The sequence below is a fragment of the Paroedura picta genome, chromosome 11 (assembly GCF_049243985.1).
Source record: "Paroedura picta isolate Pp20150507F chromosome 11, Ppicta_v3.0, whole genome shotgun sequence".
Classification (NCBI taxonomy): domain Eukaryota; kingdom Metazoa; phylum Chordata; class Lepidosauria; order Squamata; family Gekkonidae; genus Paroedura; species Paroedura picta.
This window is the reverse complement of record NC_135379.1, coordinates 17,298,061-17,321,611: the sequence shown is the minus strand read 5'-3', so window position 1 is coordinate 17,321,611 and position 23,551 is coordinate 17,298,061. Positions and strand designations below refer to the sequence as shown.

At 41.8% G+C, this 23,551-nt stretch overlaps 1 protein-coding gene across 4 annotated transcripts in view; it reads left to right on the top strand.

The window, feature by feature from the left end:
• CACNB2 (calcium voltage-gated channel auxiliary subunit beta 2) overlaps window positions 1-23,551 on the top strand; it is a 134,731-nt gene that overhangs the window by 36,414 nt on the left and 74,766 nt on the right. Inside the window, exon 1 of one of the 4 annotated variants that reach the window (XM_077304225.1) lies at window positions 7,701-8,347. The exons of 2 other annotated variants lie outside the window; for them this stretch is intronic. In XM_077304225.1, coding sequence (XP_077160340.1) covers window positions 8,300-8,347 — 48 coding nt within the window. In that variant the 5' untranslated portion in view covers window positions 7,701-8,299. Of the gene's footprint in view, window positions 1-7,700; window positions 8,348-19,555; window positions 19,689-23,551 lie in introns of those variants that run through there. One more of the 4 variants, XM_077304223.1, reaches the window with a different exon arrangement.

Below are 23,551 nucleotides of genomic sequence, written 5' to 3'. Positions count from 1 at the left end.
TGGGACATGTTCCTCAGCTGGGATGAAGACACACACACACACACACAAAGCATACCTTTTGGTGAAAAAATTGGTCAAGCTTTATTAGCAGGATGATGAGCATGTATACCTCATGGGCCAGATTGAGCCATCTTGCAGCCAGCAAACTGCAAGGAAGCTCCCAGCACTACCAGCCTGCCACAGGGAAATCAGTGATGCACTGGTCAGAATGCCCCGGATCCCCAGGACTGTTTGGTTAATGTGGGGTGGCAGGCATTTGGGAGCCCAGTAGATTTCAGCCTCTAATGGGCTCCTTATATAACGCAAAAATGTGAACCAGCCAGCCTTCCCCTCCTGCAGCTCAACATCCTATGGGAGCCCCCTCTTATAGAGAGCCCTATACACAGGTTTGGGTCCCTCCAATATGGATCCACCCCTGTGCTTAACCACTACAGCATGGGGGATTACCCAACCCCACCCCCCGCTTCCACCAACACTCAAACCTCCAACCAGCCTTGTAAGGCATTTCAAATATCATGCAACCAAATGTCCATTCACCATTTGGATGGATGAACCCCATCCTCACAAAAAAACTACAGGATGCTGAAAACTAATGTCAGGTACTGAATCGCATCACCACCAACCTTTCATCGGGATCTGGCTACTGCCTTGCAAAGATTCGATACAGTAGCGTCCCTCCAAGCTTGACGTTCCCAAAGTTAAAGAACATCCTCTTCTGTGTCGCTGCAGTCATCCAAAGCAGACCCTCGAGAGTCACCTCACAGATCCGCAACAGATCATGTGCTAGTCCCACCACAGAGGCCATGTTTGCAGCATGGCTGAGGAAGGAGGAGAAAGAAGCTGATTACCAGTGCACTTTTTCTATAAATGGTGTGCCTGGCCCAGCCCCTCAGCCCTATCTGCTCCCAGTTGCAAACCGGAAGCTTCAGGAATGGCATGAAATGATGGCCTTGATATCCAGGCTGCACACAAGACCCGCCTCTTCTTCTGGCTCAGGGTTCTTTCATAGCTGCAGCCAGATGATATCTGCGTTGTCTTAAAAAGTATATTACATATCCATTCATCTTGAATGTGTTCTAGTGTTTTGCATTATTTTAACACTTTTCATAAACAATTCTGTATGGTAGCGATCCCCAACCTGTGGGCTGTGGACCACATGTGGTCCTTCGACTAATTGGAGGTGGGCCCCGAAGGACGCCTTCTCTCCCCCCCCCCCCGGCCCTTTACTTCATCCCCCCAGCCCTTTACAACACAGTTCATTGTTGTGGCATGTCTATATCTTATTTTGAAGGGATGTTTAAACATTACCATAGCAATCAGAGAGCGCTAGGGCAGTGGTTGAGAGTAGAGGAGTTAACTACCCCCCCCCACCAGGCCTCAGTAAAATTGTCAAGCGTTGAGTGGTCCCCGGTGATAAAAAGGTTGTGGACCACTGGTCTAAAGGACTACTTTACTCTCATGTGAACTGAATGTCAAATAAAACCATTGTTGGATCTGGGTATTGGGTTTAGAGATTAGGGAGTTCTCTGTGGGAGCACCGCAGTCATGGGATTTCTTACTCATGCAAAGTCACTTAGTGCTCCCCCCACCGGGCCTCAGTAAAAGACATTGAGTGGTCCCCGGCGTTGAGTGTTCCCCAGTGATAAAAAGGTTGGAGACCACTGCTGTATGGGATATTTGCGGAGATCCTGTATTTAATAGCCAGGGTCCAGTCCCTGTGTAGATTGGCAAATCCACACAACAGGGCCAACCACAGCAAACCAGAGTTCTGCAAACCAGGAAGAGTGGTGTGTGAATTAAAAATAAACCCATAGCTTTGAGGATCATTTAGGGGTAACACCTCTCCAAGTACATAATACCTCACCACTGAATTCCTGGTTGTTGTTGTTATTCACTTTATATTCCTCACAAAATAAGGGTTTACAGTAACCTGTAAATAGAGTAAAAATATAAAATAAAATGCCCAATAAAATGCCCATACAGCTCCTCTGTAAAACCCACATTCAACCCCACATCATTGGTCCCAGCATGGATGAATTGGGGTGACCTGAGGGGAAGATGATAAATCTTACCCTGGAAATAGAGGGAGCAATATACACACATCAATATCAATACATATGAATAATGCAGACGTAAGTATGTATGTATGTAGGGGAAAGCCTGATAATAACTGCTATATGCAATAGGTGTGCACTGATCTCAACCAAAGGCTTGGCAGAGGAGTTCCATTATACAGGTCCTGTGGAATTGCTGGAGTTCAGGCAGGACCCCTGATCTCACTTGGGAGTTCATTCCATCAAACCGATACCAGGGCTGAAAAGGTTCTGGCCCTGGTCGAGGTCAGGCACACCTCTTTGGGGCCAGGACCACCAACCTGTTGGCACTGGCCAAATGTAATGCTCGGTGTTCACTTAGATACACTGTACCCAGATTGTGGATGACCTTAAAGGGCAGTACCAGCACATTAAATCTAATCCAGAATTCCACTGGAAGCCAGTGTAGCTGCCAAAGAATTGGTTGTTATATGGGTCCTCCAGGATGTTTGAGCAAGGGTTTAAGTTCTTCCTGACCACACACATTCTCGTGTGCAGTGCCTTTTGTGCCTTTAGCTTCTTTTTTTGTAAACACAGAGCTGGAAAGGACCCCAGGGTCATTTGGACCAACTCCCTGCACAACACAGGAAATTTACAACCCCCCCCCCCCCAAAGTAAAGCCCCAGTGATCAGAGAAAAGCAAAACCCCTTCAAATTCACTGTGCCAATTTGGCCTGGAGGAAAATTCCTTCCTGATCTCAAAGTGGCAATCTGTATTATAGTGGGCATGTAGGAAAGAGTCACAAGAGCCAAGCCCTGACTCATCCCTTCCTGCCCTCCAAAGAAGGAGAGCTCACCGTATCCTGAGGAAGCCTCTTCCACTGAGGAATTGCTTTGTCAGGAAGTTCTTACCAATAATTATCCAATAACTCTTTATTTAATTTCAATCTGTTGAAATTTGGTTCTGGTCTGATCTTATGGAGCAACAGAAAACTCCACTTCATCCTCTGTGATAGCCCTTCAGGTACTTGAAGATGGCTATCATATCATATCCCCTCTCCAGGCTAAACAAACTCAGCTCTTTCAACCTTTCCTCACAGGACATGAACTCCTTCACCATCTTTGTTGCCCTCCTCTGGCTATGCTTCACCTTCTCAAACTGCGTTGCCCAAAACAGAACACAGTACTCCAAATGAGGTATAACCAGACTGGAGTAAAGTGATCTCATCACTTTGCAAGATCTGTACACTATGATCCTCCTAATGCTTCATCCAACATCACTGGATATTGAACAACACATGGCTCAGAACAGATCCGTGAGCCACGCCACTTTTCACTATTCTCCAAGAAGATGAGGAACCATTAATAAAATATCTTTGGGTGCAGTCTGACAACTAGTTACGGATCCACCTAATACGGATATGTTACCAACTTGTCAATAGGATATCATGTGAAAACTTATCAAAAGCCTTACTAAAATCAAGATAAACCATATCCATGGCATCCCCCTGATCCAAAAAGATAGTAAAGGTAAAGGTAAAGGTATCCCCTGTGCTAGCACCAAGTCATGTCTGACTCTTGGGGTGACGCCCTCTAGCGTTTTCATGGCAGACTCAATACGGGGTGGTTTGCCAGTACCTTCCCCAGTCATTACCGTTTACCTCCCAGCAAGCTGAGTACTCATTTTACCGACCTTGGAAGGATGGAAGGCTGAGTCAACCTTGAGCCGGCTGCTGGGATTGAACTCCGAGCCCCATGGGCAGAGCTTCAGACAGCATGCCTGCTGCCTTACCACTCTGCACCACAAGAGGCTCTTCAAAAAAGATAGTAGCTCTCTCCAAAAGGGAGATAAGGTTAGTCTGACACAACTTGTTCTTGAGGAACCTGTGTTGGTTCTTAGCAATCATAGCAATCATTTCTAAATGTTCAAGGACTGTCTTTTTAAAAATGATTGTCCTAAAACCTTTTCAGATATATATGTCAAGCTGACAGGTTGTCAGTTACCTGGATCATTCTTTTTCTCCTTCTTATAGATCATTTGCCCACCTCCAGTTTTCAAGCACCTAACCTGTTCTTCAAGAATTCTCTAAAAGAATAAACAGAGACTTCTGAATTACACCAGCAGGTTCTTTTAGTGCCCTCAGATGCAATTCATCTGGCCTTGAGGTTTTAATTTCACTTAAAGAAAATGGTTCTTTTTGTACCACCCCTATGCCTATCCCATGCTGCAACTACTTTCCCTCATCATGTGGTCTGTTTTGGCTAGGTTGAGCACTGTTTCCCTTGCAAGAGGGAATTGCAAATTGAATAAGTCTTCATCACCTGCCATAATTTAAATTTCCTTTCCCTGCAATGGGCCTATCACTCCATTGATCTTATTCTTGCTCAGAACATAACCAAAGAACTTGTTTCGGGTTTCTTCCCCCCACCCCATGTGCAGTGTGTATTTAATAAGCTAGCCCAGTAGACCTCAGTGACAGCAGAGTTTGTGAGGAAAAAACCGTTAGAGCTGTTCATCTGTATGAATGGTGGGTCTGCATGAGGTCTAGATGGAAAGGAACCAGGGGTATTTAATGAATTATGCTCTATTTTGTTGTTGTTGTTCCTCTGATCAATTCAAGATGTCTGCCCCGCGTTTCACAGTTAAAAATGAGACATTAAGTTAGAAGATGGCTTATTGTTTTTTTTTATAGTTGTACTATTACAATAATTTACATCCTCTTTTAATGTATTTGATGAACAATGAGAACATTGGGCAGAAAGTTAGGGAGATACTTCGTCTATTTTTTTGGAATAAATTTTTATTTAGAGAGAAAAAACAAACAAAAGCAGTACTACATATTACAGAACTGCTGTTTGAAGACAAGATACTCATAAAGCTAGCATTTGACAGTATAGGAGATATTATGCCTGACAGAATCTCTTGAGAATTACCAAAGGACTCCCAAGTATAATCATAAACAAATCCCTTTTCCCCTGGATAGCTGGCAATATGCCCTATTGCAGCAATAAGGCTTTTTCTAAGACTTCCATGCTTGTCTTTTTGTATCTATTTATTTATCATATGGCAAAGTTATACACAGGAAGCATATAATAATATAGTACGTAACTAAGTAGATACAACGGTTATGCAGACAGACTCAGCAATCTGTCTGATATCTAAACACTAGTATCTACATTTTCAATCCACCTTATCTAAACAAGTAACTTGTAGAACTATTTTGTTTATTAGAAACACTACCATGGAAGCCTAAGGAAAACTAATAATAAAGTATAGTTATTGTTCCAAGTGGAAGTAAAATGACTTACGATTAAAATGACCACTGTATTCAGCACTTGTTTCAGTGTTGCTACTGAGCAGGACCAAAAATCTATTAATTCAACATTCGTCTATAATTTAATTTTTTTTGTTAACATTAGTTTTGATCTTTGATTTGTACAATTATAAAAAAATCATGCAGACAAATTTAGAACTCATTATAAAGCGACCCAAAGTAGAAATTGGAGGGGGGAGAAAGGTTGTCACAAAGTATGGATGATTTCAGATTTATCTTCCTGTTGGATGGTGACAGGATTCTTGGGTATTTTTGCATTCTATGCGTTGTATGAAACTTGCTCCATATAGACCAAATTTTTAATCAAGAAACCTCCCAGTCAATGGTGTCCCGCTTTACCAATATTACAATCTGGTCACCTTAAATATGGATGCAACAGTTGCCTATTTGATTCAGATGTCAGCCCTCGTTTTGAGACAGGTACAGCATTTATTTCTCTGGTGGATGATATCTGCTTGCAGGATAGATCAAAGCAGAATTCTCTTATTGATTTATCTTGGTTGACCTATTGTTTTTGGCAGTGTGGATCATTCATTCTTATTGAGTTATTTGGAAAAGGGGTTTGATGTATGGAGGAAAGTTCTCCAGTGGCTTTGGTCAATTCCATCAGAGATGGACTTCCTTATTGGGATGTATGACCATATGCAAGATCTAATATGTAGAGTCACTCAAGGTTTAGTATTAATATTAATGCCTTTTGACATTTATGTCAAGCTAAATAAGTCATCTGGAGCTTTGAAATTGGGTGTCATCAATATATTCTGTGTCATTTAACAAGACTCCATCCAACTAGTGCCTTTAAGCCACTAGCAAGTGAACGAAGAGTAACAAGCTGAAACTGAATCTTGATAAGAATGAGCTCATGTTGGTCAGAAAGTGATGTGGGAATATGGGAATGTTTCATGCTACACTGCATGGAGATATTCCTATCTGGCTGTATCCTGCCTCTGAAGATACCAGCTACAGATACTGGAGAGCCAGCTTGATGAGGTGGTTAGGAGTTCCGACTTCCAATCTGGAGAGAATCATAGAGTTGGAAGGGGTCATACAGGCCATTTAATCCAACCCCCTGCTCAACGCAGGATCAGCCCAAAGGTTTGATTTCCCCGCTCTTCCTCCATGTGCAGCCAGCTGGGTGACGTTGGGCTTGCCACAGCACTGATAAAGCTGCTCTGACTGAGCAGTAATGTCAGGGCTTTCTCAGCCTCACCTAACTCACAGGTTGTCTGTTGTGGGGAGAGGAAAGAGGCGATTGAAAGCCCCTTTGAGACACCTTTGGGTCGAGAAAAGCAGCATATAAGAACCCCCCCCCCCAAAGTCTTGGACTAAAAACTATCAGCCCACGACCATATAGCCTGGAAAACCCGCAACAGTCAATTGACTTTTGTAGTGGAAGTCTTTGACAATTCATTGCTGTTACACACTTTTTTTCTTTGGTAAGCACTCTGTTTTATTTCAGGAATTTTACCAGTTGCTTCATGCAGGTCATCTAATAGTACTTAAAACTTTCTTTGCAACTGGTTACACCACTTCCCTAAGCAGTCAGCAATTCCAGGGGTAACATAGCAGGATTTTCTTTCTATTGTATGTGAGGGTGCCAGAAGTGTCGAGCATATTTTAATAGCTATATCATTAAAAAACATATGAAAGGAGTCTAGCAAGGGCAAACATTGACCTCAGCAATCACCTGGAAAGCTTTTTGTGCAGACTTCCAATGCTACATTCTTGCTTTAGTCTCTTCCATCTCTCTCACTCCCTTCCTGTTCATTCAAAATAACTGCTGTTCCTAACTGCCAGTTTGGTGTAGTGGTTACGAGTGTGGACTTCTAATCTGGCGAGCCGGGTTTGATTCTGCGCTCCCTCGCATGCACACAGGATGTCTGCTGTGGGGAGAGGAAAGGGATTGTAAACCGCTTTGAGATTCCTGGTAGAGAAAAGCGGCATATAAGAATCAACTCTTCTTCTTCTTGTACCTACCCTGCATCAGACACCACTCCATCAAGTGATTTGCTCATCCAGGGGACTATCTGTCTATATTTATTTAGCAACATCAGCATTCATTTGTCAAAAAGCCAGCCAGTTCACAATACAGAGATTTCATTCTCTTCTTAATAAATAATATGAATCTATAGTAGTATTCTTCATTGTTTAAAAAAGGTGCTTGATGAATACTCAACACGTGCCTGTGTTTTAGTGGTATCTCGAAATCTTTTTCTGCCAGTGTCAACAGGAGGAAAATACTGTGCAGCTGCAGCTTCTAAGCTAGGCAGGTATTGCAGCCAGTAAAAATCTCTTGTCTGCAGTTCATGTGAAACACGTACTGCGAGACAAAGCTTCTGACAATTTGGCGGTGGTTCTGTAGCCCGAAGAATCCAGGGAGAATTAAAGTCTAGACTCAGTCATTTTTCAGGCTTGGGGAGTGAAGTGGGGAATAAGTAACAGATCAGATATATCCATTGTGGTTCAGAGGTAACGCTGAATTAAGGCAGCTCTTGCTAGTTTGTGTGTTGCAAAGAAGCCTGTAATAACAGCAGCAACGACAGCACCAAGAAACAGGAGAAGGGGTATTTCAGTAGCTACAGATAAAAGGTTCTTCTGTTTGATTATTTTATAAGTTAAAGAGCAGTTAATATAAACAGAAATCCACGAAAGAAAAGATTAATCCAATATAGATGTATTTCAGTAATATAGTAAGGACAGAGACATTCAGTAATTGTATGTTCAGCTGAAAGAGAAGGGATTGATTTATTTTTTAAAAAAATCAGCTGCAAGGGTACATTTAACAAAATTGCTTGGCTGAATGATTTCTGTACCTGTTCTCCTTTCCTGGGGCTGGAGAGTAAGAAGGAATGGACAATGTCTCAGAGGAAAAGACAAGAAAGACTGAAGCTTGGTGAGACCATATACTGAGTGTTTTCTGCTGTCCTCTTCATGCAGTGCTGTGGGTTGGCACATCGGCGGCGAGTACGGGTTTCGTATGTAAGTTTCCGATTGTTTTAGAATGGTGATGATTTTGGAGCTGAGCATAGTACATTTGATGGTGCAGTGTGCTTCATGCAGATGGTCTGAGACATGGTTGTTGGATGAAACAGAATATTAAGCAATGGTTTTCTAGTAGCTGGGCTCAGGAACAGTTCTAACAGGTAATTTTTAAAAATATGAATAATTCATAAGGACCAGTACAATGAAAAAAAAATAAAAATAAAAGCAACTTGTTGTGGATGACTGACCTTTGTACAATCTTCATTGACAAAACAAGATTTTTTTTTTGCAATGTACATAATGTACCTAATTGGCAATTAGAAAGGGAAGCATTTCATGTTCATACATAAGAGACATGTTGAAAATCAATTAAAAGCATAAGTGACAGCTATAGATATGGAAAACTCAATATAAGCAACCATCAGAACCCAAGAGTGGAAAATATTTGCTTTTCAGCATCATTCTGTAATATAAACATCAGCATGATGACAAAATTGAGGCATGTGGTGTCTGGTATTTTTAAGCTTAGGAAATAAAAGACATTTTTGTTTGTCAGACCTGTATTACAAAATGGCTGTAAGTATTAGCCTTTTCAGTGCAACGATCAATAAAATTGACATATTAGTAAGAACAGTGAATATCACTTGAAATGTATTGGAGAATCATTCGTCTGGTATAATGGCTTAGTGTTATAAGGAATACATGATGTTTTTAATATGTCTTCTCTGCTTTACTATCCTGTTGTCAAAGAACATAGGAAACAGAAGGATTATAAGATCTGGCCTAGCTTACAGGGTTGAATTGCTTATTTGTCTTTAGTAACTCTTGGGTTCATAAAGGCGGGAGGGGATATGCATGCATTTTCTAGCATAGCATTTTGGATAAAATACAACAGCTCCTGTGTGGCATATAAAGGGTTTAGATTTTATGATTTAAATTATTATTATTATTATTATTATTATTATTATTATTATTATTATTATTATTATTATTATTATTAGCCCAGAAAAGCCAAACAATTTAGCTTTTAACTTTTTTTGCACTTGTCTGTAGTAGTTTATTTTTTACTTTAGATATTGTTGCTGATGCAACAGTTGATATCATGAACTGCTTGATTAATAAAATAGTCAAAATTGCAATACAAATACCAGTAATTACATTTTTTTGCCCTCTGTACATGAGCAAGCAATGTGGGACAAAAATAAAACATGTATACCATTAGTTAACATTTATATAGAGAGTCAATACAATATCAGCGAGACATTCATACACAAAATTATATTTCAGCATTAACTTTCCTTTGATTGCTTATTGGCATAATTGTAAGGAGGACATTGTTTTATGAATAATCTAAAATAACACAAGGGAGGCCAAAGCTGGGAGTAGGGATGTGCACTTCAGCTTGGCTTGGCCACCTCAGCAATCACCGAAGCCTAAAGCAGTGCGTACAAGGACAGTGGTGCAGAGAGGAGGGGTGGTGGCGGCATACCAGCCAGCGGCCACACACGGGCACATGCGGCCACCTGCTGGCACGCTTCCACTACCTCTCCTCTCCAAGCTGTGATGCTGGCCACCTACGTGCCGCCTCAGGCTTCAGTGATCACTGAGGTGGCTGAGCTGAGCTGAAGCGTACATCCCTAGCTGAGAGTGATCTGAAACTGGCTTGGATGAGGATGGAGATACTCTGTCCACTGTCAGAGAGAAAGAAGAAAGACTCAGTACCTACTTTGTCCGTATTTACCCCCAGACGAATATGGACACATCTAGGAATGGTAGTAGGCAAGGTATACTGTCTGGTGCAGGGTTGTCAAGAGGCACCTGGCTGCATCCAATCCTCTGGGTTGGATGGTGCGCACAAAAGAACTTTTTGGAGAGTTTGTGGAACCTTTTGTCTATCTTCAGGACCTCCTGGAGGACTGAAAATGTGCCAGAAGACTGGAGAAGAGCAAATGTTATCCCAGTCTTCAAAAAAAAAAAAAAAAGGAGGAAAGATGACATGGGAAACAACAGGCCAGTGAGTCTGACCTCAGTTGCATGGATGATAACAGGGCAGATATTAAAGGAGGCAATCGGCAAACATCCGAAGGATGATCCGGAGAAATCAGCACAGATTTGTCTCCAACGGGTCCTGTCAGACCAACCTGATTTCCTTCAAGTGACGGGCTTACTAGATTTTGGAAACTCAGTTGATGTTTTTTACTTGGATTTCAGTGAGGATTTTGGAAGGGTTCCCCATAATGTTCTGATGGGTAAACTGGAGGACTGCAAACTGGATTTTCAGATAGTTAGGTGGATAGGGAACGGGTTAGAAAAACTCACACGAAGACTAGTTGTCAGTGGTATTTCATTGGATTAGAGGGAGGCGAGTAGTGGGCTCAGTACTAACTTTGGTACTTTTCAACATTTTTTTCAATGATCTGCAGCTGGGAGTAGTGGGAGGAGTAGTGAACACCCAGAAGATAAAAAATAGAGTTCAATGAGATCTAGGCATGCTGGAAAAGTGGGCCATGAGAACAAGATGCAATTCAATAAGGATAAGTGCAGAGATCTACATGTGGGTCACAAAAATGGGAAACATGCATACTGGGTGGGAAATACACTTCTGGGTAGCAGTGTGTGAATTAAATCTTGGGGCATTTGTGGAATATGAGCTAAATTTGATGGTGTGATGTGTCAGTAACGGTGAATGTTTTCTTGGGCTGTATCAACATAGGCATCACATCAAATTTGCAAGATGTTATAGTCCCACTGTATACCACATTGTTGTATACCACATTGATCAGACTGCACATGGAGTACTGTGTACAATTCTCTCTTCATAAAGGACATGGACAAAATAGAGAGGGTGCAGAGGAGAGTGATGAGGATGATCCGGTGCCTGTACACCAAGCCTTATGAGTCTAGATTGAGAGGCCTGGCAATGTTCAGCTTGGAGAAGAGGAAATTGAGAGGGGACAGGGTTGCTGTCTTTGAAAAGTTGCCACTTGGAGGAGGGTAGGGAGTGGTTCTTGTCAGCAGCAGAGTATAGGACCCACAGTAATTGGTTTAAACTATGTGTAGAACGGTCACTTCCAGATTAGACTTCTGTAACTCGCTCTATGTGGGCCTTCCCTTGTCTTTGACTCGGAAGTTGGTCCAAAATGCGGCTGCCAGGGTCCTCACTAGAACACCTTTGAGGGCCCACATTCAGCCGGTGCTTCGTCATCTGCACTGGTTACCAGTCTGTTTCCGAATCAGATTCAAGGTATTGGTATTGACCTTTAAGGCTATACGCGGCCTGGGTCCCGTCTACCTGCGGGACCGCTTGGTTGCTTATGCCCCCCGCAGAGCACTCCGCTCTGCAGGTATGAATTTACTGGTTGTCCCGGGCCCACGGGATGTTAGCCTGGCCTCGACCCGGGCCAGGGCCTTTTCAGTCCTGTCCCCAGCCTGGTGGAATGAGCTCCCAGAAGATCTAAGGGCCCTGCGGGATCTACCAGCTTTCCGCAGGGCCTGTAAGACGGAGCTCTTCCGCCAGGCATATGATTGAGGCCAGGGCAGCTCTCCCACTAATCCAGAGGATCCCCTCCAATATTGAGATCTCTAATATCATTGTTAGATCTGTTGCATTGTTGCCACCCTCTTCTGAATATTATTCTTCCCACCAGGCTGAACTTGGGGGGAAGTCAGGTAAATACAATCAGAATTGTGACCACCACCACTTATATGTTATATGTAACTTGTTGTTGATGTAAATTGGGGTTTTTATGGGGATTTTATTGTGTTTTAACTGTTTATGTTGTAAACCGCCCTGAGACCTATTTGGAGAAGGGCGGTCTAAAAATTCAATAATAATAATAGTAAAATAATAAAAATAATAATATTGACTAGATATCAGGAAAAAAAAGTTCACAGTCATTGTAGTTCAAGAGTGGAATAGCTTACCTAAAGAAATGGTGAGTTTCCCCCTCAGAGTCTGTTTTTATGCAGTGGTTGGATAGATATTTATCATGGGTGTTTTAGATTGATCCTGCAATGAGCAGTGGGTTGGACTAGATGGCCCCTATGGCCCCTTCCCACTGTATCTGTTTCCCTTAATATTTCTGGGAAGTGGTTGGAGGAGGAGCTGGTCTCATGGCTTAAGTGCCACTTAGCAATTAACACTAACTCAGGGCAGCTGTCCCACTCCTGAGTGCCTCTTCCTCCAACCGACTTGCCTGTCTGTCCAGCAGCCAGCCAATCACCTTCCATCCCCCATCCCTGACCACTCCCTCCTCCTTCCACTCCCCTCTGAGGCTCAGAGGCTGCAGATACCTGCTGCATGAGAGCTGCCCCTGCCGGTGAGTTCCCTGCAGCCTGCAGCCTTTCCAGGTCCTGGGAAGAGTGGGAGGCCATTTGCAGAGTTCTTCCCTCCCACACACACACCAAATCTAGTGCCCATTGTATTCCTGAATGCAATGGGCTTTGCCCCTAGTATTTCTATAAGAAAGTAAGGTAGACACCAGGTGAACATTTGGGGGGCAATCCAAAGTCAAGGTGCTACCAGAGAAAACGCCCTGCCTCTGTCTACCACTTACCTCACCTCTGAAGTCATGGACACAGGCAACAGGGCTTGAGAAGCAGATTTTAAAGGATGTTAACCAAACTGAATTAGTAAAGGCATACTTCAGAGAATATTAGTTTTTCTACCTTTTCATTCATAGTTTGAAATAAGTGAAGCTAGCAGCCAATATAGATATAAATGGTAACTGGGTTCTGAGAATCATAACTGTTTCCTTGTTTGATTGCTAAGTTTATTTGAATTATGTGAAAACTGCAGTATGCTTTCCAAACATAAAATGCTTTTCATTTAGCAGTCAATGCATCCTTTTTTTTTTTACATTTCCGTGAAACGCTTGTCATTTAAGCATCAGTAAGAAAATTAGTGCTGCATTTCTAGCCATTAATTTCACCAGTAAAAGAATATGGAATCTGTTTAGAATTCCCCAGGAACACGGCAGGAGGCTGTGACCATGGAAACCAAAGTTCATATTTTGGGTGAATTGAAATCCAGTCCAGTTTTTTTTCAAAGGAACACAGTGAGAAAATTTTGTGTGGGCAACATGCTTGCACAACTTCTGTTTCTTCGTGAAAAAAGCAGTCACCAGCCATGTATTGTGGCCGCCTAAGCATTTGATTGTCTTCTCCCCTCTTTGAGACATCTGGGCCTTCTACTGTAGTTAGGCAGATGCCATAGTTGTAATATTGTTTTCAGCAACTTGGCCCAGCTGAGAGGAGAAATCAGGATTTATGCATTAAGCCAAATTGTAGTGGTCACCATAGAATAAGTGACAATCATTCAGGCTTCCAAAAAGGATGGAGGGTTGTGCCCCCCCCACCAGATTTCCCCCACTGCCTCCCACTATGTTCCTGCCCCCAACCCTCCCACCGGTTGTCAATCCTGTTATGGGAGCCAGCCAGTTGTATTTTGTGTACCCCTAATAAAGTGGAACTGGCCTTGCTGAAGAGAATTAGCATGGCTTCTGTTCACAACCTTCCCCCAACTATTGATACAGAAAGGGGAACGAGAGGTCCCTTGGCTGCCTTTGATGGCTTCAGACAGTTCATGCTGACTGAAGTGGATAGGGTGCTGGCTTCAGTCAGGCTACACACATGCTCAATAGATTCCTGTCCCTCATAGCTACTTAAAATGAGCATTGAGATCATAGGTGTTACCCCCCGGGATAATCAACCTTTCCCTCATGACAGGAGAAACGTGGAAGGCTGTGAATAGTGGCAAAAGCCTACTTTTCTTAAAGCTCTTCAACATACAGTCCATCAAAGGTTCATTTATAGAAGAAGAGTTGGTTTTTATATGCCACTTTTCTCTACCAGAAGGACCGTTTACACACTGGAGGTTTCATGCCGTGCTGCAGGCAGGAGTATTAGTCATGGCAGGTTGCCCCACCAATTCCTGCACCCACACGGGGGAGCATTTGGCCTGGTGCACCTCATTTACCTCCGATCAGTGCTTCTGCAAGGGAGCTGGGGAAGTGAAGTTCCCAGTGCGTAAACGGTCAAGGAGTCTCAAAGTGACTTACAATCACCTTCTGGGTGTGAGTGGTATACTTGGCTCCAGAGCACTTAGTCACAGTGATCCATGCAATAGTCACCTCTAGACTGGATTTCTGCACTTGCTGTAACTACCCTTATCCCTGCTCTGGAAACTGCAACTGGTCCAGAACACAGCTGCCAGGGTCCTCACGAGAACATCTTGGAGAGCCCATATACAGCCTGTGCTGTACTGCACTGGTTCCCAGTTGAATTTCAGATCAGGTTTAAGATTTTGGTAGTACCTTTAAGGCCATTCACGGTCTGAGCCTGGCATACCTGGGGGAACGCCTCTCTGTTTATGCCTCTCGAAGAGCAATATGCTTGGCTAACTCCAACTGGCTAGTGATCCCTGCCCCCAGGAAAGTACTTCTGGCTTCAACCAGGGCCAAAATGTTTTCTGTCCTAGCCCTACTTGGTGGAATGAGTCCCCAGGGGGGATCTGGGCCGTGTCAGAGCTGGCACAGTTCCGCAGGGCCTGTAAAATGGAGCTCTTCCGCAATGCCTTGGTTGGGGCTAGTGAACTGTTAACATCTATTGAGCCCCGATCAGAACATCCCATCAAAAATGCACAAAGGAGAATATCCAGGATGAGCTGGAATTAACTGACCAGACAGCTATAATTTTAAATGTTTTTATCAGATTTGGCAAATTATACATTTTAATGAGAATAAATTTTACTATTGATTCATTTTGTATTTATATGATTTGATTATGATGTTCACTACCATGAACCACCAAACATGGGTGGTATGTGAATATTGTTATCGTTATCGTTATTATTAATCTCAAAAAGGATATTGAAAAGGTGAAAATGCCAACATAAAATGAACATATGATAAAGGGGTGGCATAGATTCCTACTCTCATGACTGAAGAAACAATTGACAGTGGATTTAAGGTTGACAGAATAATGTAATTCTTTATACAATTGATAGTTTTGTGAAATTCATTGCCATAAGATGTGGAGAGCCAGCTTGGTGTACTGGTTAGGAGGGCGGACATCTAATCTGGCAAGCTGGGTTTGATTCCACACTCCCCCACATGCAACCAGCTGGGTGACCTTCGGCTCACCACAGCACTGATAAAGCTGTTCTGACAGAGCAGTAATATCAGGGCTCTCTCAGCCTCACCTACTTCACAGGATGTCTGCTGTGAGGAGAGGAAAGGGAAGAGAAATGGATTGTAACCGCTTTGAGACTCTTTCAGGTAAAGAAAAGTGGCATATAAGAACCAACTCTTTTTCTTCTTTTTCTGATGGCCACTGGCTTGCAGGTTTATAAAAAGGGTTAGTTTAAGTTATGGAGTCTAATGATAGCCTATGATAGTCTAATAAGATCTCCAACTTCATAGGCAAAATGCTTCTGTCAGGTTCTGTAGGCTTTCCTGTGACATTTGTTAGAAACAGTATGCTAGGTTAGATATTCCATTAATCTGATTCAGCCATATAAGTATATTGTATCAGAGCTCCAGAATATTGCCAAAATCAAAATCTGTGACTGCTGGGAGCAGCGGTCTTCATAATTCACTAAGCCCTAAGTGGGCGGAGAAAAGGGCGAAGTTGGAAGGCGCAAAGTGCCTTTCGATTGGCCCCTCACCCAGACTGACAAGAATTCTAGCCATTTGGGTGAGTGGCCGATTACCCGAATGGCTGGAGTTTGGTGGGGAGTAGGCCAGGCGGCGGAGACTTCCTTGCAGGCCTGCGTCGGGGATGAAGCGAGCCTGCTCCAAGGCCCACAGGGAAGCCAGGCACTCGGCAGGAAGGTGGCCAGGCAGGGGAGGCTTCCCTGTGGGCCTCAGTGCAGGCCCACAAATGTAGGGGACATTACCCGAATGGCTGGAGTTTGGCGGGGAGCAGCCCGGGCAGCGGAGACTTCCCTGCGGGCTTGCAGGGAAGCCGGGGACTCTTACGAGCGGGATTTGAAGCCTAGTAAAACATAATGGTCTTAATTGTGCCATATAAACGTTGTCTCCAAACTCACATCTGGCCATTGTCAATATATAGAGAAAATCAGTTTATGTAATTTAATTTATTATGCCATTCTATGAATTTGGCGGCGGCTGCCTAGTAGTGAAGACAACAGAAATCCACATGGAAATTTGCATAAATTTCCCAAGATTAGCAGGATTTGGGGGATTTTACTTAACCTTCCCAAAACCTCACAGCAAAGCAGATTTCATAAATCTCAGAAAAAGCTATGGAATCCCTGAAAGGTGCACGAAAACACCACAGTGTTGTGGGAAAAGAGGAAAAAACCCGCCTCCTGAGAGCATTTGAACCTAGACTGATGACCTGTTTGGAAATGGCTGAAGTATGAACCCAAGAATTCTCCTGCCATATTGCTGTAGTGCAAGTTCAGACAATGGACAACATGCTTAGTACTTAGCCCATTTACCCTAGCATGAATCCCATTTTGAGGACATTTGTAATATGTGGATGATGTGGACACATCATTATCTAATAAACCTTGTTAATATGGGGACACAACTTCTTTCAGGACATATGCAAGAAAATGATTAAATCCATTATTAGAATAGATGCTTTATTGATGGGAATTATTACAAGATGTCATGATAGAAATTCGAATATAATTCTGCACCATCTGTCATTAAAGATATGATTACTGATATTGTTGTTTTTCTAGCTGAATCATTCTTCATTTGATTATATGACAAGACCTAGATACAAGAGGGCAAAATCTTGTCCCTGAAAGAGCTAGCTCCACAATGTTTCCAATCATGGACAAAATGCCTGGGGTGGTGGTTGCAATATTCATCTGGGAGCCTTTCTCCTTCAGAGCACTTCCCTTAATGATCCCAGGCATTAAGTGTGTAGACTTGGTGTGAGACACGGTGGAGAGTTTGGCTAGCTGGTATTGACTGCCTAATGCACCAGCAGATGCCCCGCCAAACCTCCTGGAGACTGGGTGGGCCTTCTAGTTCCCTACAATGATAAAGCTGGGGGACTTCAATGTCCACATGGAGAAAACCAACTCTGTGTAGGTTTTGGACCTGGTAACTGACTCTCCTAATTTGTTAATGGTCCCAAACACCTAACGGGCCACACATCTGATTTCATCTGGCTTCTCTGCCTGATTTCCATCTGGATTATATACTAATTCCTTTTCTCTTCCCAGACAGGAGGTTGAATTGGGCAAATTGTATTATAATTACATATTTAATTATGGATTGTATGGATTTTATAATGTATTTTATAATGTTCTATAATAAATTTAATGTTGAGATTTTAATTGTATTTATATTTTTTGTAGCTCACTCTGAGCTCCCGGGGAAGGGTAGGCTAAAAGTTTGAAAATAAATAAAATTTAGAAGCCTACATTTTTATTTTTCAAATTAACTGAGTGACAGAATTCTAGTGTAATTCTAAACGTTTATACTTAGAGGTAAGTCCAATGGAATTTTGTGGACTTGATTGTAAATTTGCTTACATTGCATCCTTTCAGTATTAGTTTATTAGTATGCTAATAGATCCATCAAATGTCAAATACAGATAAAACAGTAAAAAACCATCTGATTAAAATAAAATCAGATAAAAGAACATGAAACTTAAGCATTAGACATTATAATAGGCCACTGTTACCATCCGTTATCTTATTTTGAGCTCTGCACACATAAGCACAGAATTTGGCCACTTGGCTTGAAAAAGACAGGATTTCATCATTTAATAATTTGTTTAAGTAAGTCTCCTTTCATATACTATTTTTGTTTTCTTACATTTCTGTAGTACTATTTGATAAATAATATGTAAAGTAATTATATAAAGAGGACACTCTCCATTAGTGTTGTTTGACTTTCAACTTAATTTCTGTAACATGCATGGCACTCCATATGTGTTATTCATGATGTTCTGCTTCCATGTTCAGCCACTTCTACAGATCACGACTATTGAGTAGAAAATCATTAATGTGCATTTAATGCGGCTCAGTAATGGGACATTTGGAACATTTTAACTGGAAGCTGATCATTTTCAAAGAATATTTGTCTGTGGTAATCATTTGCAAAGCAGTAAATAATCACTTCATTCTCCTAGTGTTCTCAGGAGATAAAGCTATGAATCATGTATTCAAATCTGTTTCAGTAGTGGAGACTAAATATTAACTTCTGAGTTCAGCACTCTGTTTTGTTATTCTGCGATTGCTTCTGTTGCAGTCTTACAAACTAGAAAGCAGTCCTGCTAACAATATTTCTGCCTCTCTCTTTAAAAGAAGCCACAAATCCCATTTGCCCATGAATCTGAAAGTGGATTGTACCAAATGCTGGGATGTTGTGAGGTGAAACATAAATAGTTTCTAGTGGTACTGGCCTGCTTTCAGAGTGAGAAGGCAGAGGTCTTCTCGTATAATCCGATTTCAATCAGCTCACGCTAATCACTACTGATAGTTGCAAAATTTAGCTTGGATCTGCCTTGGTAATCTAGATTGACAAGACGTAAAGAGACAGAGGGACAGAGATACAAAGGGAAACGAGCAGAGAGTCCGTTTTTCAGTGTTTTGCTTTCCCTTCTGGGGCTTCTCTTCCAAGCAAATGTTATTGGTTGTTAGGTTACCATTCTTTTCACTGTAGAAATACATCAACAACAGGTGCACTATGTGACTGAAGCAGCAGGAACAGCCTTGTAAGGAGAATGCGCAGGAGATAGCAACAGGTATATACTGTGCACTGCTTGCATACATTATTAATGGAAACTGAGATCTTATTTTTTTTATATACGTCAGTAGAATCCTGGAGTTCAAAGATATTCAAGCATAGCAAGTCTTAATCAATGCTACTGGAAACCAACCTTCTCAAGGTCCTCCGAAGGCTACTTTGTGTCAGTATTTATTTCTTAATTCTCGGGGTGAGCTCCAGCCTCAAAGCTTTTATTAAAGCTTGGTGAATAATTGGGCTCTGCACTTTTAGAACAAGAGGACAAATGCACTTCAATATTTGCATGAGTTTGTAATTTTTTTTTGAGTGAGTAGCCAACTTTGCACAAATCAAAATTATAGATTATTATTAGTATCTTGGTGGAATTTTTGGGGTCATTCGGACTGGATGGAATATTAAGAAGAAGAAAATGACTTTTTTAATTGTTTCCTTGTCTGGTACTCACTGTGCCTGTATCATCCTGGCTAAGGGACTTTATACATTTGGGTAACAAACATTTGGAATATCCCTTCATCTGACTTCCCATGCTGGTAGGGCTGTTGGTCATCTCAGCACTGCATGTTGCCATGCTAAAGACACCTAAGGGTAAAAATGTATCCTGGGTAAGTACAAGATTATCTATAGTATACAGATTTTCTTCTGTATTCATATTTCTAAATATGTGTTGTAAATAATGAGTAACATAATCAACTGTTATTTTCAATACTTCTTGCTTGTTTTGTGATCCAGTTCTGGAATAAGTAATAATGACCTATTTTAATCTCAGTTGTACAACATTATATAATGATGTCCACATGTATGCTGCTATAATACCCAACTCTGTGGCTTTTCATAGAGACTGTGACATCTGAAATAGTTTTGAACATGTGCTTATGTATTTTGTTGAATCCAGGGTTTGTACATATATCAGTTTTTATATGACAGTTCCCCTGTGAATAAACTAGCAGCTGAGTACTAACAGCTGTCTGTCTTCATGGTATGTTAGGGTGGTGGATCTGTTTGTTTTTGATTTGGTAGAACTTTTACATGTGGTTATTGCTGGATGGAGGATTTAACGATTTAGGCATAAAATAAGCAGCTGTGATTAGTTCTTTCTAAGTAATTTGTTCTTTCTAAGTGATTAATGCAATAGGCAGTAGGAAAAAATAGTGAGAGATAATAGTATTGAGGGTGTTGGTATCATTAATGCTGGACATGATCCTGCTCACATGGGTAGTTTGTAGCACAAGATGTAAAGCACAAGCTTTACATTTGCAAAAAAAAATTGGTAAATTTGGGTGATATAATATGTTGCACTAAATAACAATGTTCAGCCCAAGGCAAAAAAAAATATTGTCTTCCTACATTGCTCTATAGCCAGGTAAAGCAAAAATGTAAGTACAGGCCGTAGAATGACGAGGAAAAGACCTTCATATTTCCCAGCTGTTTATCCTGTGGCCTATGTGCCCTCACTATAAGCATTTAAACAACTAGACTCTTCTAGTGGCTAAAGCAGGGTTTTTCAACCCTTTGACCATAGAGGACCTCCTGAAATATTCTCCAGATTTCGAGGACCCCCAGAAGTGATGTCAACTTGCCATGCCCCTGGAAGTGACATCACCCAGCCCTCCCACCAGATGTAACTTTAAAAGACCATTCCCATATTACAGAAAGTAAGGTTGCTAGGCCTCTTCCTACATCACCAGAATTGATGTATCTATTGGACCCACCCCACCCCATACATTTGGCTTTCACACATAGCTACAGATGCCAACCTCCAAGTGGGGTCTGACAATTTCATTGAAGTAAAAACTTGTTCTCCTTTGCTTCATCAACAGAACAATATCTCAACTTTGGACTTTCTGGCTATTTGCTCTTCTTCAGGGAAAAGGTGCCTGAGGTGGACCTTGGTGCTCATGGCCTCTCATGTTCTTATGGTTACCTGGAAGCCTATCTAGTGAATATCCTCAGCCAGGGCCGGGGCTGGCCTTTGCAAGGCTACGCTGCAGGGAGGAGAAGAGGAAGAAGCTGCGGGCTCGAGAGTTCAGGCGGAGGAAGGATGTGATACTCTGCCCAAAGAGGTCTGGATCCTCGCTTAAGCTTCAGCCACAGCCTCTCAAATCCACCTCAGGCACCTTTTCCCTGAAGAAGAGCAAACAGCCAGCAAGCCCAGAGTGCAGGTATTTTTCTGTTCATGAAGTTACATCTTTTGTGTGCAGTATGCTAAATAGCAAACCTTGCCTGAGCAAAACAAGGAAGCATCCAACTCAGCCTTCATAAAGCCCACCAAGTAGCAGGCCTGGAGAAGGGGGCTACCTCGCCCCCCCCCCCAAAGTGCAAAGTGGGCTGGAGAAGAATGCTGCGATACCCTCTCCCCACCTCTGAGGCCTGAAACACACCTGAAGAAGGTAGCTGTTGCTTCATTGCCCCTTTGAACCCTCACCCACCTACCTTGCAGTTAAGATTAAGTAAATAAAACAACGTATTTCTCTGTCTGGAGTTTATGCAATGTGCCTCATGCAATGTGCCTCCGCTGTCAAGAATGTTTCTGGGCAGGGCCCCTTCCCTTCCCACCCCCTCCAGGCCATTTGGGGAGGGGGGGTGGATTTACATGACCATATATTGTGATCTCACCAGATACATGTTTAATTTTTTTTTAAGTATAAAAAATTAATTCTATCGCTCCCAATCAGGGATACCCTTCCAGGAGATTGAGGAAACCACAAGATTTCATGAAACCTCCGTTGAGAAACCAGCTTTAGAGCAATGTTTTTCAAGTTTTGAAAGCATCCATTAAGGCAGGAGGGAAAAAGCCATGGACCCCTTATGAATCACTCGGTGACTCCCTGGGGTCCGTGGACTCCTGGTTGGGAATCACTGGGCTAAAGAGTAAGTCATCCGGACAGTGGACTTTACCAATTAGATGGCAGTTCTAGGTATACTTTCCTGGGGGTAAAGTCCATTGAATAAAGTGGGGGTTATTTCTGAGTAGACGATCTGTTTAGGATTGCTTTCTAAGTAGACTCATGTTTCCATAAACTGAATAGAAACCACATCATTTACTGGAACTAGAAGAATACTGCAGAGCAAGCCATCTCACCTTGCACTTTTATTGCTCCTGGGCTTGGCTAGAAATTGAATATGTCCCAATTGATGGTTGCAATGTCCCTAGTACAATCATTTCCTTCAAGTTGTGGTTGCAACAAGCGTAATCCATAAATATATAACTCTCTACCCTTCCTGTCTTTTACAATTGAATAGTTTTGTCATCTTTGACCAAGTAGTAGAAATATATTATTTAATTAAATGTATCTTTGCATGCGTCAGATTGGTGGATTTTCATTTAGGAATAGCAACAAACAAAAATATTTTTAGGGATTATAAAATTAGTAAACCCTGACCTGAATAGTCCAGGGTAGCTCACTTGTCAGACCTTAGAAGCTAAGTACTTCCCATCATTAAAATTAGTAAATAAATATCTTTACATTTGAATTTCATTTATAATCACTGCTGAAGAGCAAACTCTTACAATATTTATTTTCTTTTTTCTTATTTTTTTAAACATGCACTAACCTTCTTAAATAAATCTAGTGCACAAGTCAGTGACATGAGGGCAAAAAAAAGTTTGTGTGGTTTTAATGGTTGGGGTGCTTGATGTCTATTCATAGATTTCTTTGTATGTCCTTTTATCTGCTCCATTTGTAAAATCATTCCTAAATGTGAATTGTGAGCTACAAATAGACAGACAGACTGAGTCAGAGGAGCTATTGTGTGTGTGCGTGCATTTTGTATTAGAGGGAGGAGTTGAAGCAAGAGGCAGATAGCACATGTTATGCTCCCTGAAAGGGACGTTAATCTGTTTATGTAACTGTGTTGTGTGTTTATCTCTTTTCCTTATGACATACACATGTTCTCCATTCCCAACCCCTCCCCTTCTTTATGTCATCACATTTCTATGTTAAAGCAGACGGTGGAAATGTTGAGTCTTAAATGCCTTCAATATTATTGAAGGGAGTAATAAGTAATAAGCAAAACGCTTAATGATAGGAGGAGTTAGATCACTGTTACCAAAAATAGTGGGTGGTGTTATTACATTACTTAAAATGTTAAATTACTGAAAGCTTGAAAACAGGATCTTATAGCTTCTGTAAAATTAACCTGTCTCTAATGTCCCCGCCATAATTTTAATGGGAATTGCTTTTAGAGGATTAGACTGCCCACTAAAGGTCTTGTCGTGTTTCCTGAAACTTGCCAAGTGTGCAGAAATGTTTACTTTTTGATTGAGGAATCAGTGTACTGAATTATACTGGAAAGCACTTATGTCATGCACTGACTTTTCAGGATGGAGCACTATATGACAGCACCAGAATTATGTATGCGTTTGCTTCAGTGGTTAAGGCTACAGTCTGATTGTATGCCACATGCTGTATATGAAAGAAGGCAAGGGGTCTGCTTTTCATTCCATCACAGATTGTGGAATCTCAGC